This window comes from Maudiozyma barnettii (assembly GCF_903064755.1).
Source record: "Maudiozyma barnettii strain CLIB 1767 genome assembly, contig: KABA2_02, whole genome shotgun sequence".
NCBI classification, from domain to species: domain Eukaryota; kingdom Fungi; phylum Ascomycota; class Saccharomycetes; order Saccharomycetales; family Saccharomycetaceae; genus Maudiozyma; species Maudiozyma barnettii.
Genome location: NW_024545239.1, coordinates 369,002 through 386,012, shown reverse-complemented (window position 1 = coordinate 386,012; position 17,011 = coordinate 369,002). Strand labels below are relative to the sequence as shown.

General features: G+C 32.1%; 5 protein-coding genes and 2 non-coding genes across 7 annotated transcripts; 2 read left to right on the top strand and 5 right to left on the bottom strand.

The window, feature by feature from the left end:
- Window positions 1-3,082: 3,082 nt before the first annotated feature.
- Window positions 3,083-4,333, top strand: KABA2_02S04026 (uncharacterized protein; the record flags this gene model as incomplete). The annotated part of the gene is made up of 1 exon (XM_041548875.1): window positions 3,083-4,333. The coding sequence occupies one exon, from the start codon at window positions 3,083-3,085 to the stop codon at window positions 4,331-4,333; it is 1,251 nt and encodes a 416-aa protein (XP_041404809.1).
- Window positions 4,334-4,642: 309 nt separating this feature from the next.
- On the bottom strand, window positions 4,643-5,605 carry CTO1 (Cto1p; the record flags this gene model as incomplete). The annotated part of the gene is made up of 1 exon (XM_041548874.1): window positions 4,643-5,605. One exon carries the CDS (start codon window positions 5,603-5,605, stop codon window positions 4,643-4,645), a length of 963 nt encoding a protein of 320 aa, XP_041404808.1.
- A 429-nt stretch (window positions 5,606-6,034) lies between these two features.
- RBP95 (RNA-binding ribosome assembly factor RBP95) lies at window positions 6,035-6,913 on the top strand (the record flags this gene model as incomplete). Its single annotated transcript, XM_041548873.1, has 1 exon — window positions 6,035-6,913. The coding sequence occupies one exon, from the start codon at window positions 6,035-6,037 to the stop codon at window positions 6,911-6,913; it is 879 nt and encodes a 292-aa protein (XP_041404807.1).
- A 993-nt stretch (window positions 6,914-7,906) lies between these two features.
- Window positions 7,907-7,979, bottom strand: KABA2_02S03960. The gene has a single exon. It is a non-coding gene; the product is annotated as a tRNA-Lys (tRNA).
- A 1,776-nt stretch (window positions 7,980-9,755) lies between these two features.
- On the bottom strand, window positions 9,756-9,827 carry KABA2_02S03938. Its single transcript has one exon. It is a non-coding gene; the product is annotated as a tRNA-Gln (tRNA).
- A 1,967-nt stretch (window positions 9,828-11,794) lies between these two features.
- VAC8 (protein anchor VAC8) lies at window positions 11,795-13,588 on the bottom strand (the record flags this gene model as incomplete). Its single annotated transcript, XM_041548872.1, has 1 exon — window positions 11,795-13,588. One exon carries the CDS (start codon window positions 13,586-13,588, stop codon window positions 11,795-11,797), a length of 1,794 nt encoding a protein of 597 aa, XP_041404806.1.
- Window positions 13,589-14,447: 859 nt separating this feature from the next.
- Window positions 14,448-16,406, bottom strand: EDC3 (Edc3p; the record flags this gene model as incomplete). Its single annotated transcript, XM_041548871.1, has 1 exon — window positions 14,448-16,406. The coding sequence occupies one exon, from the start codon at window positions 16,404-16,406 to the stop codon at window positions 14,448-14,450; it is 1,959 nt and encodes a 652-aa protein (XP_041404805.1).
- Between the last annotated feature and the right edge of the window lie 605 nt (window positions 16,407-17,011).

Genomic DNA, 17,011 nt, shown 5'->3' with positions numbered 1-17,011 from the left:
ATTGTCCAGAGAAGAAAGATTACAAAAGAAAAATATTGTATTGAAGGATCAACTACGTTATTTACTAGATTTTTATAAAACAAAAGTGTCGGACGATATTCCAAAGAGTGTATTAAATCTAGAAAATGTTAAGATTAACTATGCCAACGATGCTGAAGCGGCTGATAAAGAACAACAAAGCTTGGTTGTGGATGTTTGGAAATTTGCTAAATCAAAGCAAAACTGGTTGATCAAGCATTTTTTTAATACTGAAGAGATCCCTACGGAGTATGACGATATACTGATTGAATATTTTAAGGATCTAAAGGGAAAAATGAAAGATGATCTAATACAGAAATGTTTAGCACAAATAAAAACTTGGAACGAATATTCAATTGCTGAAGAACAGAAAATCAAAGATATGGTAGAAGGTGGTGATAATAAGAAAGAATCTAAGGATGAGGAAAACTAAAAAAAAAAAAAAAAGAATAATCGATATCCTTATATATATAAAAACGTATAACATCTCAGTATCTCAGTTAACCAGATCAATCAATAATAATAATTATAATACTAAGAAGATGATGACTATAATAATAAGTGAAATAAAAAAAAAGTCGTCATCGTCATCACTAAGTTAAACTTTAAAAGATAAATTATGAGGAGTTATACCTTTAGTTCTTCTATATGTACTCATTACTTATTATTGATAGAGAAAGACCTGTTTAGACAGCTACAGCTACAGCTACAGTGCGTATGAGACAGAACGTATATTCAATCATTTAAGGTACATATAAATCCACGGGTAATATTACCAACCATTTTCTTTTTCTTCATCATTATGTGCTATACTATATTATATTATATTTGCCATTTTGCTCGTTAGTAATATAGTATAATATAATATAATGGAATACTGGTATATTAACGAGAAAAAAAGAGAGGGTTAAAAAGAAGTAAAGTAATAATTAATAAGTGGTAATTTGCTGCTTATTCTCTCGAAGACAAGTAAACTATCATTATTATTACTGTTCTTCCAATCAAATCTAATTAGAATAGAATAGATAGTCTGCTTTTCCCTTTTTTTCTTTTTTCTTTTTTCTTTTTTTCAGCTTTTCTATCTCTGTTTTTCTGCAGTCCTTTCTGACACTTCAACCACAGACATGTGTATGAGCCGTGCGATGGATGATCACTTTATTTTTTGTTTATTTCGGTATAACGGACCAACTGTCCCATCAGATTAGTACACTAATCTGATTGTCTTGTCTGATCTCTACATATATATGTATGGTAATGTATGTACGGCTCATTATATTAATAGTTAACAATGATCGGTTTATAATATGTATTTATCAATGGTAAAAAGTTTTCTCAAGAGAACCTGCATAAAATAAAACTACACATATCAATATTTTGTTTTACACACACCACATCTATCTATCCTGTTAATTGACATATTTTTTATTTTTAATACATATGAGGGTTCTTTCCTTCACTCCATTCACCCGATGCGGGAGGGAAGAAAGTGAAGTAAGGAGTAGAGGAATAAGGAAGCTTCTATTCCTGATATGTACACTATAATGTATAAATAGGCAAAACAATAGTAATTACTATTTATTATATGCTGGTTTTTAATCGGATTTAATTAGTATTAAGAGACACCAATATTCAGATTGATATTAATTATAACTCCGATTTATATGAACAGTGGATATTAATTAACGAAACAAGCTTGCAATATTTTGTAGAATTTAGATATTTGTATATGTATATTATCGCTTCGTACTACATGACGCGGTTTATAAACTAGTTCTCTGTTTTTTCCTTTTTTCTATAAAGTAACACTTATTTTCATCCCTCTCCGAATTGATATTTCAGGTGTGCCTTTGTCTGTGCGATTTGAATTATCGGTTACTATATATCAGAGAGAGCGAAAGAGAGAAAGAGGGACAAATAGTTCGTGCGCACGAACAAAATGTCGCTTCTGGGACATATTTCTTTTAGATACGTTCATGGGACATTCTATTCGTGTCTGAGATCGGAAATGTAAAATACTTTGTTTTCTCTTTTCATTCATTCAATAAAGGAAATTGTGAGCGAAAAAATGAAGACGAAGAAAAAAGGGCTTCCTCTAATCTCTAATCTCTATAGATATATTTGAAAAGGTACTACTAATTTACAGTACGAAAAAATAATAATAATAATTATTATTGAATAGAATAGATTCCCTCATATCCCAAAGTACAAAAAGAGAGAGAGAGAGAGAGGTATATAAAGAGAGAGACGTATAGTAATGGGCTTCCATCTCTCCCACCCCACCCCAGATATAATAGACTCGCTTCCCATTTTACGCTTCCCTTTTCACAGCAAGTACAAGGATATATCAATACACAAATAAAAAAATACGTGGTGTTTTTTTATAAACGCGCAGCAGCAACAACAGCATCCAGAAACAAATTAATATTAAATATTTAATCATAAAATGACGCAGCTTATTTAATCTACTACGCTATTGTTGTTTATTATTATCTCGCAAGAATATATATATCGTATTATACACGCACATAGAAAACTTATATCCTCTCTTAGTGAAAATTTAGGGAAGCCCGGACTTCTCTTATTTCAAGAATTTTGGAAGTCAAATAATCTTATTTTTCATAATCTTACATTTACTTCATTTACTTAATGTCATATGACACCCAACCCATAACATCTTTTTCACCATAAAATTTCAAATTTCAATTATTATTATTATTATTATTATTATTATTATCTCAAGTAAAGATGTGCGAACGTTACCAAACTTCAATCTATAGGTCAATTAGTCTTGCTTGTGTGGTACTTGCATATCTCTTTCTCTCTCCCACACTCTCTGCCTCTCTTCTGCCACCCCCTATTTAACTAATATTATCGTTGGCCTCAATCCAATTTCCCTTAACTAAACATACACACTTGATTATATAATATATAAGTAAGTAGGCAATCCTGTATCTAATTATTTTGAAAATTTAAATACCAACTCTTATTTTTTTTTTTGTCAAAGTTGTTTTATTCTAAATTTTTTTTGTATAACAATTCACCAAGAACTTTTATCATCAGTAAAATGTCTCTATCCAACAAACTTTCTGTTAAAGATCTAGAATTAAAAGGCAAGCGTGTCTTCATTAGAGTTGATTTCAACGTCCCATTAGACGGTAAGAAGATCACTTCTAACCAAAGAATCGTTGCTGCTCTACCAACTATCAAGTATGTCCTAGAACATAACCCAAGATACGTTGTCCTAGCTTCTCATCTAGGTAGACCAAATGGTGAAAGAAACGAAAAATACTCTTTGGCTCCAGTTGCTCAAGAATTGCAATCTTTACTAGGTAAGCCAGTCACTTTCTTAAACGATTGTGTTGGTCCAGAAGTCGACGCCGCTGTTAAGGCTTCCGCTCCAGGTTCCGTTATCCTATTGGAAAACTTGAGATACCACATTGAAGAAGAAGGTTCCAGAAAGGTCGATGATAAGAAGGAAAAGGCCTCTCCAGAAGCCGTTACCAAGTTCAGAAAGGAACTATCCTCTCTAGCTGATGTCTACATCAACGATGCTTTCGGTACCGCTCACAGAGCTCACTCTTCTATGGTTGGTTTCGATCTACCACAAAGAGCTGCTGGTTTCCTAATGACTAAGGAACTAGAATACTTCGGTAAGGCTCTAGAAAACCCAGAAAGACCATTCTTGGCCATTCTAGGGGGTGCCAAGGTTGCTGACAAGATTCAATTGATCGAAAACTTGCTAGACAAGGTCGACTCCATCATCATTGGTGGTGGTATGGCTTTCACCTTCAAGAAGGTCATCGAAGGTACTCAAATCGGTGACTCCATCTTCGACAAAGCCGGTGCTGAAATCGTTCCAAACTTGATTGCTAAGGCTAAGGCCAAGAACGTCGAAGTCGTCCTACCAGTCGATTTCGTCATTGCTGACGCCTTCTCTGCTGACGCTAACACCAAGATCGTCACCGACAAGGAAGGTATTCCAGCTGGCTGGCAAGGTCTAGACAGTGGTCCAGAATCTAGAAAGTTATTCGCTGCCACTGTCGCCAAGGCTAAGACCATTGTCTGGAACGGTCCACCAGGTGTTTTCGAATTCGAAAAGTTCGCCGCTGGTACCAAGTCTCTACTAGACGAAGTCGTCAAGTCTTGTCAAAGTGGTGCTACCGTCATTATTGGTGGTGGTGACACTGCTACTGTTGCTAAGAAGTACGGTGCTACTGACAAGATCTCTCATGTCTCTACTGGTGGTGGTGCTTCTCTAGAACTACTAGAAGGTAAGGAATTACCAGGTGTTGCTTTCCTATCTGCAAAGAAATAAGTGATATAAGATATTATTCTTATATATGAAGTTGAGTGTTTGTGTTGTATTTTTTTTAAAAAATGAAAAATTCAAAATTAAGATGAAGGGAGGAATATTAAATATAGTTTATAGAAATTAAGATTCTACCGTTTTCTTTTTCTCTCCATTTTCCTTCAATTGAATATACAATTTCATACTCTTAGCTTTTATTTACCTTTATTTCAAACTTTTAGTATATAAAAACAAATATATAATGCCTCTTTTAATGATATGAAATTTTAAGATTTTTAAAATCTGTTCCTTCTTCTTTTATGATTTATTTATTTATCACATATTTTGTTGTATTAGTGTGGTTATATCAAACCATGTCTTCGCAAGATATGATCCATTACCAGTTTGTTTCTCTGCAAACCTTAATGATCTTATTTGTGGATCACTCATAAAGTTTGTAATTGTATTCTCATCAAGTCCCAATACATCAATTGACAATTTAAGGAATTTCTTCTCATTTTCTTGTGGATCTAATAATAATATCCCATTTATTTGAGGCTCTAAGATACAAAGTATGTCAGTCTCACTATCACCAACATACCAAAATTTGTTGTAATTTTCCGCATTATTACTACCATTATTATCTTCATACAATTTATTTAATACTTCTATCTTATCTGAGCCTGTTAATAATGATTTGGAAAAATTTCCTGTATATACACACTTCGATTCTTTATTTTGATCTAATAGAAGATCATTACAATATATGTTGGAAGACGAAATATATTGTTGAGAGATTGCATCCTGGATTAATTCTCGAGACCAATTGATCGATATTACAAACAGGTCATGGACATCGATATTTAAAGTCCCTAAACATTCAATGAATCCTTTCCGAACAATAGAATCTACGCTCCCATTGAATAAACTATGGACATATGTAGATACATCACGAGTACTAACACCCTTGAATAAATTATATTTTTCTATCTCTTGAATACTATTCAATTCTATATTTCTACATAGCCTTTGGTACTCGATTTCAGATCCAAATAAAACGTTATAGTTGTCCATAGTGATTCTATCATTTGTACCAAGTTTTGCAAGTAATGGTAATGACCTTTTCTGAACATATTTGGGTTGTAGATGATTGTACCCATTCATATACGTAGTTTCGAAATGGGACCAATTTGGACTTGCAGTAGGTTTCACATGATATGCCAATCTGGCAAATGTACTAATAGTATCTTTGTTTGAAATTGTTTCATCAAAGTCACATATTAGAATGTTTCTAGACATCCTGATTCATTCAACAAAGATCTGGCAACATAGACAATTCTGAACCAGTCGTTCAGAATTAGTTATAAATATAATACAATTTGGAGTGGAATACTCACTTATCAAGTAATCAATTGTTCCCTTTATTAGTATTTGGTATACTGTGCATATGTGTATATATCTATTTTCCACAGTAAGGAATTCATGCTTCCAGACGAACTGCGCAGAGCCAAACATATTTTCACGGAAGAAAGACTTCAAAAAATTTCAAAACTTTGAGCTCATCGAAAATTTTCATCCGTTAAATGAATGGATGAGATGATTATTTATTTGAGAAATGTATGAAAGGTACTATACGTTCTGATAACTTAATCCTACAGTGAATAAAGTTCTGATAGTCACGATTTTACATATATTCTTGCAGAATATAAAATACACCAACAAAGAGAAATGGAAAATACACATATCCCTGCTTGGAAGAGAATTGCTATCAAGAAACAAAATAACGAAGTTACCAATGACTTCAGCACAGAAGATCCATTGAATGTGACAACACATTTATCCACTGGGTCATTGTCTAGGAAAGAGAAGAAACGTATCATCAACAACGATCCTGATCTTGGTAAGACCAAAAATAAAGTCACGAAGACCAAGAAAGATAAGAAGAAATTAAAATTGTCCAGAGAAGAAAGATTACAAAAGAAAAATATTGTATTGAAGGATCAACTACGTTATTTACTAGATTTTTATAAAACAAAAGTGTCGGACGATATTCCAAAGAGTGTATTAAATCTAGAAAATGTTAAGATTAACTATGCCAACGATGCTGAAGCGGCTGATAAAGAACAACAAAGCTTGGTTGTGGATGTTTGGAAATTTGCTAAATCAAAGCAAAACTGGTTGATCAAGCATTTTTTTAATACTGAAGAGATCCCTACGGAGTATGACGATATACTGATTGAATATTTTAAGGATCTAAAGGGAAAAATGAAAGATGATCTAATACAGAAATGTTTAGCACAAATAAAAACTTGGAACGAATATTCAATTGCTGAAGAACAGAAAATCAAAGATATGGTAGAAGGTGGTGATAATAAGAAAGAATCTAAGGATGAGGAGAAACAAGTTGAAGATGAAGACAAATCAACCGATGAGGTAGAGAAAGATGAAACAAATAACGACAAGGATAAGAAGGAAGAGCAGCCTGAAGTTGTACCTCCAAGTAAGTTTGTTGTGTCTAGAAGCCATAAACTACTAACGAGGTGGGTTCAACTTGAAGATGGGAGCATTGACAAATCTAGTATGGAACTACTAAATTTCACTATATAATAAACAATATTATTTAATTACCTTTGTACACTATTCCATCTCAAAAATCGGGTAGTTTGACATTTAGATATCTAATATTAACATTTATTTTATCTTTCAGTATTGATATTACGGGAAAAAAAATCACAACGCAGGAAACGTTCGCGACAACTAAAATAAGATGCTTGGTCTTTAAAAGGTACTGATTAAAGTTCAAGGTATATTGACAGAACATTAGAAAAGTTAATCCGATATTCACAACAATACAACTTGTGGTATAATGGATAAGAACATATAAACCCAAATACAAGAAAAAAAATAATGGCATACGAAGGTTATTATATAAACAATAAGAGCTTAGACATGAAAACATATGCAAATATTGGGAGATTTCTAACGATGACTGGGGAATGGAAAACCCGGTTTAACTCGTTCTTGGAATCACAAGATAATTATGGGAAGACTAGTAAGGAAATTCTAAAAGAGTGCGAACAGTGTTTATTAAGTTGTACGTCAGACTCCTCGACGGCTTCTAAAGATGCGATTGCAAGGTGTAAACAAATAGAGAAAATTCTTCAAAAGAAGAGGCCAAATAATAAAGACTCTTCAGATTCGAATCTAATCATAGAGGAGATAGATTTGAAAAAAAATACATTTGGAACTACATCAGCTAAATTGGAATTTGATTCAGTAACTGGAAAGTTGATTAAAGAGCCATTAGAAAATTTGGTTATTGAGGAATTGGATGTCGCAGAGTTTAGCTGATTTGTTCGAATGACAAATTTACATAGCCAGAATACTAATAGTACCGTACTGTAATATACAAACACTTGTCTACCTATATATTTGTATGCTGTTATACTTTTTTTTAGATATAGATAAAGATATATTAAGATATAACAGTCTCACACACATTGGCTTAGAATTTAAAGAATAAAAAAAAAGAAACTTGAAGGTTGTTAATTTCAAATAAAACCAATAATATATAAATCATTTTCTGAACGAAAAAATAAAAGCCCTGTAGGGGGCTCGAACCCCTAACCTTGTGATTAAGAGTCACACGCGCTACCGATTGCGCCAACAAGGCTTATTTAATTAAAAAATATTTACTAAATTTAACTACATATATTTATCAAATTATTTCTTTTCCCCCTTTGCAATTTATGTAAAAGCTGTTAATGTTGAAATGCAGGGGGAATTGATGGGAAAATTGAATATTAGACATCTTCTATTTAACTGAACAAATTTTATTATCAGAAAAAATCAACTTATGGTCGTCTGAAGGTTTTATATCATATATAAAAATATATAAGGTAAATTATGGAAACAATTATATTCATAAATGTTGTTCCATTTATATATGTTGGATTATCATTGTCGTGATTATAAACGCACTCGACAGTGGCGTAAGTAATCTATTATTAAGTCGTTGCGGGATGAACCTATCGTTAGATCTGACAGAAATTATGTGGAATCAAGATATCTAAAATGTCCTAATAAGAACTAAACATTTTATTAGGTAATAGTCGTTTAGGCCATAATCGTTTAGAAAGCAATTTCATTACTTATCAATCGTTTAACCAACAATCGTTTAGGTAATCAGTTTACTACTTAACAATCGTTTAGGTAACAAGAAGAAACGAAACTTCGATAAAATAAATAATATATAAAGACAGAGAATTCTGAACTTACATTCTAAGTTAGATTCTGTTCGTTCTATAAATTATATACAATACAAAAAACAATGACTTACAAATAGAAGAGAAATATAACAAGTATATTTTACCTACCTAACATTAAAACTTAAGCTACACCATTCACCTCTATACCTAACACCTTTAATAATGAACGAATATAAGTCTAACCACAGTATGTCTGCTTCAGCTCAAATATATTATAAGAATGATAATGACCAAGGTTATGATCTGATGCTAGGTTTATCCCTCAACAATTTACTAATATATTACTTACGCCACCGTTGAGTGAGTTTATGTCGGAAATATATTATAAGAGGGATAATGACCAAGGTTATGATCTATTGATAGATTCATCCCGCAATGATCTTGAGCTGAAGCAGACATACTGTGGTTAGACTTATATTCGTTCATTATTAAAGGTGTTAGGTATAGAGGTGAATGGTGTAGCTTAAGTTTTAATGTTAGGTAGGTAAAATATACTTGTTATATTTCTCTTCTATTTGTAAGTCATTGTTTTTTGTATTGTATATAATTTATAGAACGAACAGAATCTAACTTAGAATGTAAGTTCAGAATTCTCTGTCTTTATATATTATTTATTTTATCGAAGTTTCGTTTCTTCTTGTTACCTAAACGATTGTTAAGTAGTAAACTGATTACCTAAACGATTGTTGGTTAAACGATTGATAAGTAATGAAATTGCTTTCTAAACGATTATGGCCTAAACGACTATTACCTAATAAAATGTTTAGTTCTTATTGGGATATCTTATATATCTTGATTCCACATAATTTCTGTCACTACCTAACACTACAAATAATGAACGAATCAAGATCTAACTCTATTATGTCTGTTTCAGTAAGATAAAATATCTTGTTCCCATATATTTTCTGTCATTTCCCATATTCAATTATATAACATTTAAGTAGTATACAAATAACACAAGGTATAAACTCTAGGAAATACTTTTAATCTTTTCTTTTTTCTTTTTGTGATATTGACCGTTCTTTTATGTTATTTTCATCTGGAATCATAAAAGTAGAAACACTTTAATATTAAATACAGCAATACTGAAGTTATCATCAATATGCAATACTTATGGTTATAACTAGTCACAAGGTCAAAAAAAAAATGACACTTCTCTCTATATCTGGAGAGAAAAATTTAGGTCGTACCCGGACTCGAACCGGGGTTGGTCGGATCAAAACCGACAGTGATAACCACTACACTATACAACCCTAAAATTTATGAAAAAAATTAAAAAAATAATATACATGCTTAACGTACAATTTTAAATTTAAATCTTTTTTGGATCTCCTACCACTTGTTGTTTAGGCATTTACTCTGTTACAATATAGAAAGTAGCAATACTTAGTTATTACAATTTTATGTTTAGTAAGAAATTATTACTAACTGTTCAATATGACTCTAGAACTGTTAAACAGAGTTGCTGTTGTTAAACTGCTCATCTTTTGTGCATAGTAACGTTGGACTATGTAGCTCCAATAAACCCAATGTAGGGGGAATGAATACTACATTATGCAGTATATATCATGTGTTATTATATATACGGCAGTGCGGCACACTCCAAATTCTACTTATATTAGCTACCTTCACCTTCAGATAGGTTAAGCTAATGTTAGCCTTTTTAGTGCTGCCGCTACATATTCAACAAGAACATTCTTTAAGAATGATTAGTAAGTAAGTATTACTATTTGTTTCATAAATGTCTAGAACATGTTTCAAGAATGTTTAGTAAGAATACTATCAATATTTGGTAGACTGTTTTCCTTTTCCAAAAGTATAAAAGGACCACATATTCTAACTTTATATATATACAATCTTCCTTATATAGACTTACTTTATATAATATAAAATAAAATAAACCACAAGATTATACATTTGAATATCTATAATTATGTATAATTTCAACTCGAATACTAATCGTATATTCTCGATATCAAACTTACGTTTACGTTTCATAATTATCTATTAATAGATATTGTGGAGCAGTTGGTTTCGTGCGGTTATTCTATAAACCTTGGTCATTATTATCCTTATAATATATTTCCAACAATACTGTCCCTAGATGGCAACTTTGGGATTATTAATTCACCTGAATATTCCTTTTGTAAATATTTGCGGAGGTTTATCTTTTTTTAGTAGGAATATGCAAGACTATTTATGCTGTAAATTATCATCGAAGTATTGTATCACTCCAGGTAAAACAAAATGAACTAGTATAAAATAAGGACTTACCACTTGAAGTGCAGCCATTGCAATTTCCAATATCAATCCAGTTATAAATGATATCTTTATAACTGGATTGACTTCAAAAATCCTCTAATTCCCCAGAATTGGGTTCCATAAAAACCAAACCAATTAAGCTAATATACGATGACTTCAAAAATACCTTTAAACTGCTTCTAAAACGAATAATAATAAAATACAACTCAAACAACTTCATATATATATTGCTTCATACTTAATCAGCAAGTTCGTCATATCCCTATCATAAATCACGAAAGATTCAAACGATATTACTATATTAAATTCTGTATATCGAATAGGAGGCAGGTAATATTTTACTTTTCGTGACATCAGAGCCATGTAAGGGTACGACACTGACAGTATACTTATTATTAATTCCTCAGATTATAGAGTGTGGAGTTTGAACCAATTTTACGGTCTGCATTCAAATATCCACGTTGTTAATAGACTGACTTAAGCTCAAGATTTTAGGTGGAATATAAGATTAGACTCTTAGTCTTTCGGAAACTCCATATAAAATAAATAGCTAAAACAAAACCTCTACTGAAACTAGACTTCAAGAATTTAGTAAACTCCACAAGAATAGAAATTATAAATTCGATAGATAAGCCCAACATTATACATTAGAAAGTTGAATTTCGAAATCACCAGCCCAAAAATATTTTAATGTTCGTATTAAATTATTAAATTATTTTTTATTGATTAGTATATAAACATAGAGATAAGCCAATATCTATGTATATGTATATCTATATATCACATGTGCCTTAGGAGACAGATCTAAACTGTTCCCACTATTATTTTTATTTTTATTTTTATATTTTTTTATATTTTTTCCTTTTAAGTATGTGCATTACCTTTCAGATAACAGTCGAGTCCAGCAAAAGGGATAGAAAAACTGGGGAATAATACTCCCTTTTAATGTTTTTTATTATTATTTTAGGAATTCCAAGATCTGTTGCGTTATGTTGTATAGCTCCAGACTTGCATCTTCAGCAGGTTCTGAATTCCGCGAATCGTTGTCACCATGTTGCCCTGTAGAATTATTATTATTATTATTATTATTACTGTTATCCTCGTTACCATTAACATTAATTCCTGATTTCTGGACTCTCTCAGAAGTTATTTCTGCCATTCTCTTCACACCAGATATCAGTTGTTCATCATTCTTCACCAAATCAACAACTTTAACGTTATGACTTTCCAATAATTGTAAAATTGTCCATAATGCGATATGCTCAAACGTAGCATAATCACTCTTCAAAAATCTAGATAAGAAATCACGTATACCACCTTTTGGTTCATTCCAGTAGTCAATAATCTTGTTATAGTTATTGATTCTTGAACATAGATTAGCCAATGCAGCGGCAGAGTTACCAGATACTTCTTGATTTTGAGAAAATGTCATAGGAATCAATGCGTCCAAGATATTTGCATTTAATAGATCTAATTTGGAGACATCCGCTAAAGCTAAGATAGCAAAACATGCGGAGATTTCACTTTGAACACTTATTGGAGAACTCAATGCCAGTTCTTTACATTTTTCAATGGCACCACTTTCGAAGAATTCTTTTCTGTTCTTTTCAGAAGAAGCTGCCAAGTTTCTTAAAGTAGATACAGCATGGCATTGAATCTCTTCAGAGTCTCTATAATCCAAAAGTTTCACAAGTGGTTTTAGGAATCCAGCATCTACAATCAACCCTTCATTTAATGGATGAATAGATATATTTCTAATACAAGCGACACTAGCCAAAATCAAAGGAATAGAATCACTTTGAATCAATTTCACCAAATGAGGTAAACCACCAGCTCTTACAATTTCTAATTGATAACTTGGATCAGAAGCCAAATTTCTAAGAGCCAAAGTAGCTTGACATTTTACGCGAGAAGAAGTTGAATCCATCAAAGCTACCAATTTGGAGACCAAACGAGGTTCAGTTTGTGATAATTTTTCTCTATTTTCTTCATCAACAGCAATATTAGATAAAGCTGTAGTACAATAGTATTGCACATCCGGATCAGCAGATGATAATAATGATACTAGGACAGGAACAGCCCCTGCATTAACCAATTCTTTTCTATTTTCATGAGAATGGGTCATATTTAGCAAAGCACCTGTAGCGTTTCTTTGAACTCTAATATGTTTTGATTTTGCTAATCTTGTTAATGGAACCAATGCACCCGATGTAGCAATCTTATGTTTATTATCATCACGAGTTGCCAAATTTGTAATACAACCGACTGCATTACATTGAACCTCTACATTATTACCCATCATTTCATGAATCAAGGGTTCAAGACCACCCATTTCCACTATCAATAACTTATTATCATTATTCACTGCAAGGTTCCCTAATGCTGCACATGCAGCTATTTGAATCTGAGGGTCATTACTTTGTAACAGGATTAATATTGGTTCTAATACATCCCTTGATACAGGTTTAACATATTTTTCTGTAATTTCTGCAAAAGCTAGAGCTGCACTTCTTTGTAAATTCAAATTATCAGAATATACTAAAGTCGTTAATGCTTTTAATGGACCACCAGAATAGAAATCTAAATTATCTTTATCTTCTAAGTAACCTAATAAAGATGTAACTGCTTCTCTTTCATTATCAGCAATCGGTAAAATAGAAGTGTCATCTTGAGGATTCATACCATTTGCAGAACCGCCATTAGCAGAACCTGCTGAGGAAGTATCCCTCATACAACTACAACATGCACCCATAACTATATTATTATTATTATTTCAAACAAACAAACAAAAAAAGAAATCGATTCTTCACCGTAAATAACTAGTAATATAAGTTTGGCGTATAACTTTCGTAATCTCGATATTAAAAAAAAAAATTAAAACAAAGAAACCTCTAAGTAACTATCCCCAATGTCCTATCGTTATTTTTTATATAGATATATCTTTGCTATCTATTTGGTGATAAATGTGTGTTTACTTGTTGACAGTTCTTTTATAGGGAACAAAATCAAAACTAAAAAATGAGAAAAAATAAATATCACAACTAACAATATAAATATCGTTCTTTAGATATAACCTCTTTACTTAAAATATTAAATAAGATGAGACAAACACACCCACTATATCGATTAATCACAATCTCTTACAAAATATGTCAACCTTGCAATGAGTCTCCCGTAATTCAAAATAAAACCTGTAACATCCCTCTATCTCTCTATCTCACCCTAATTTGTAAAAACTCAGAATTCCCTTTCAGTTTCTCTAACCTCGCGCTGCTTTTGCTTTTGCTTTGCAGCAATATTTATCGCTCGCTTAACAAAGAAAAGCTGCAAAAATCGATTTTAGAGTGAAGGGATTATCACTGTGAACGGATAGTGTTACCCTCTCGGTGACAGAAGTCTTTATTCGCAAACCACACCACAGCAAGAATAATACCGATTTCGTAGGCTAACTATATATTGCTATATCTATTTGTACAATTTGAAGCCAGTTTTCTAGTTTATATATTTTACTTTACGTTATTCGACAGTAATACTTATGGTTGGAATTGCATGATTATCACAAAGAAATAAATACATACATACATACATACATACGTTGACAAAATGTAGTCCTACATAGTTAGACCCAGAACACCTGAACTGACAAAGGTATCAACCGCACTGAACTTTCTTAATGAGTTCTTTTGCGAATATACGTTTGTAGGGATACCGCAGTCTACTGTGACTATAACACTATCAACTGCGCCGTTACGACTACTGCTACTTGCACCATTTTGTAAAGATGATGTCTTGCCATTGTCCAACAACACCTTATCCATGAACTTCAAACAAGAAAGTGGCCATGAGTAAGAACAGAGGATCTTATCAACTTTATTAATACACACATCAAAGTTTTGTAGACCCGAACTGGAATCATAACCAGATGGTAAATCAATGGACCAAATCTTTACGTTCTTATTACGTTTGGTTTCATTACACCAATTCACAATCTCTAAAATCTTTTGATGAGAACCTCTTGATAAAGTAAAATCACTTAAATTAGAATCAAACCCTTGCATAGCATCGATGATTAATTCAACGGGACTATTCAATTTAGCTAATAACGCATTCAAATTCTTTAAAGAATTGACAAGTTTACCTCCACTATTCTTAAAGATTTCAATCTTGTTCAATACATATTTATCCTGGATATCGTTCAATGGACATGAAAACATTAATACAACACGTACTTGTTTCAATTGGCATAGATAACGGGACAATGCAATAGCTTTAATACCAGATCTATTCATATCAGAAACAAGTACTACAATTAATGGTTCTGGGTTTGTGTTCTTTACTGTAAGTCTAGTTGGTCCTCCCAAAGTTTGTTTAACCAAATAAGATGCATTATTACCGAATATTTCATTCATTGTACCAGTGGTAATACCAAATGTCTCGTTTGTTAAACGTTCGATCTCTAATAATTCCACTGGAGATGCCATTGGAATCAATTGTCCAGTCTTACTATTTTTCAATGTTGGTAAACCATTTGATACGGAACCAGATCTTGAAGAATTTGAAGCATTATTTATTAACATTTGTTCTATTTGAGATAATAATTGGGCTTTATTAGCAGTTTGTTCAGTAGAATTCCCCTCATCATCTACTGCAGAATGTAACAAATGTGTAATATTGATGGATTTTGTAATTGGATAATATTCACTGTCTTCCTCCTCCTCATCTACTATATCGTCATCTTCTGTATCATCCTCTTCGTTGTTTGTAGCAATATTACTTCTCTTTCTGTTGCTATTAGCACCACTACTTATTTCATCCTCTTCCTCATCAGTAGCAGACTCAAAATCTTCTACATCATCGTCATCATCATCATCGTTATTATTATTACTATTATTATTATTATTATTATTATTATGTTGATGCTTTGAAGATTGTTTTTGTTTGTTAAATTCAGTACCCACTTTATTCCACGAATCTTCTTTGGCATTAGGGATCACCATTTCATCATATTCATAATTACCTTGGCCACGACCAAACGAAGTTCCACTATTCGTAGTAGTATCAGGACTGCCCTTCTTATTGAACGAAACCAAACGTTTCTCTGGATCCACTTCATCCTCACGTTTCAATTGTGCAAAGACATCCTTCTTATTGAAAAGAGTCAAATTTGATTGGAAATCAAAATCTGCACCATTCTTGATCCTTCCCACATCATCATCTTGCCAATCCATCCCTTCCTGTTGTCTTGCACCACCCCTATTACCATTACCACTATTATTGTTATTATTATTATTATCATCATTATTCGCACTAGTGCTACTATTATTACTATTATTATTACTGCTACGGTTTAGTTGCAGTGGTTGCAGTTGTTGAGGAACACCTAATACTTTCAAATCCTTAAGTCTGGAGGATCTGACTTTAAATGCCTGCGAAGTACCACCATCTCCAAACGTCACGTCACTCAATGTAAGCCCCTTACTGTTAGCTTTAACGATTTTACCTTGAATAAGTTTCCCGTCTCTGAGTTCTAATTGAACTGAATATCCTGTGAATTGAGAATGATCAGACATTGTTGGTTCTTTTCTTTCTTTTGGAAGTGCCGTCTGTCTTGGTGTACATATGTCTATGTAAATAGGTAAATACTTTTAAACAGCAACAGTTTATGAATATGAATTGTTCGTTTCTTTGAATATAAGAAGATGTTGTTCCAGTAGCACTTCCAACTTTTACCAATTTTTTTTCATTTTTCATTTTTCATTTTTTCATTTCGCTTCTCCTTCCCCCAAAATAAAAATACAAAATAGATGAAACTTTGAATTGAGATGCAGAATACTGAAATAATAAAGTAATTAAGTAATTAAGGAAATTAATAATAATACAAATTAAGTAAATGTATACACACATAAAAGAAAAAAAGTATACAGGGACTATAATATAGATAAAGTAGTAAAAGAAAAACAGAATTCCTGAAATGTAATATACCCATAGTTAGCTGATAAAAAAAGATAAACAGAAAGAAATAAAAGAAAGGAAAATATAATACAAATCCTGTCCGATTTGTTTCATCGGATAGACCAAATAGAGACATATACAAGTAAAAAAAAGAAGAGAGATTTGTGGTTTTGTATGTCTTCAGATTGTGAAGTGATTGAAACAAACAAAAATTAAAAGAGGT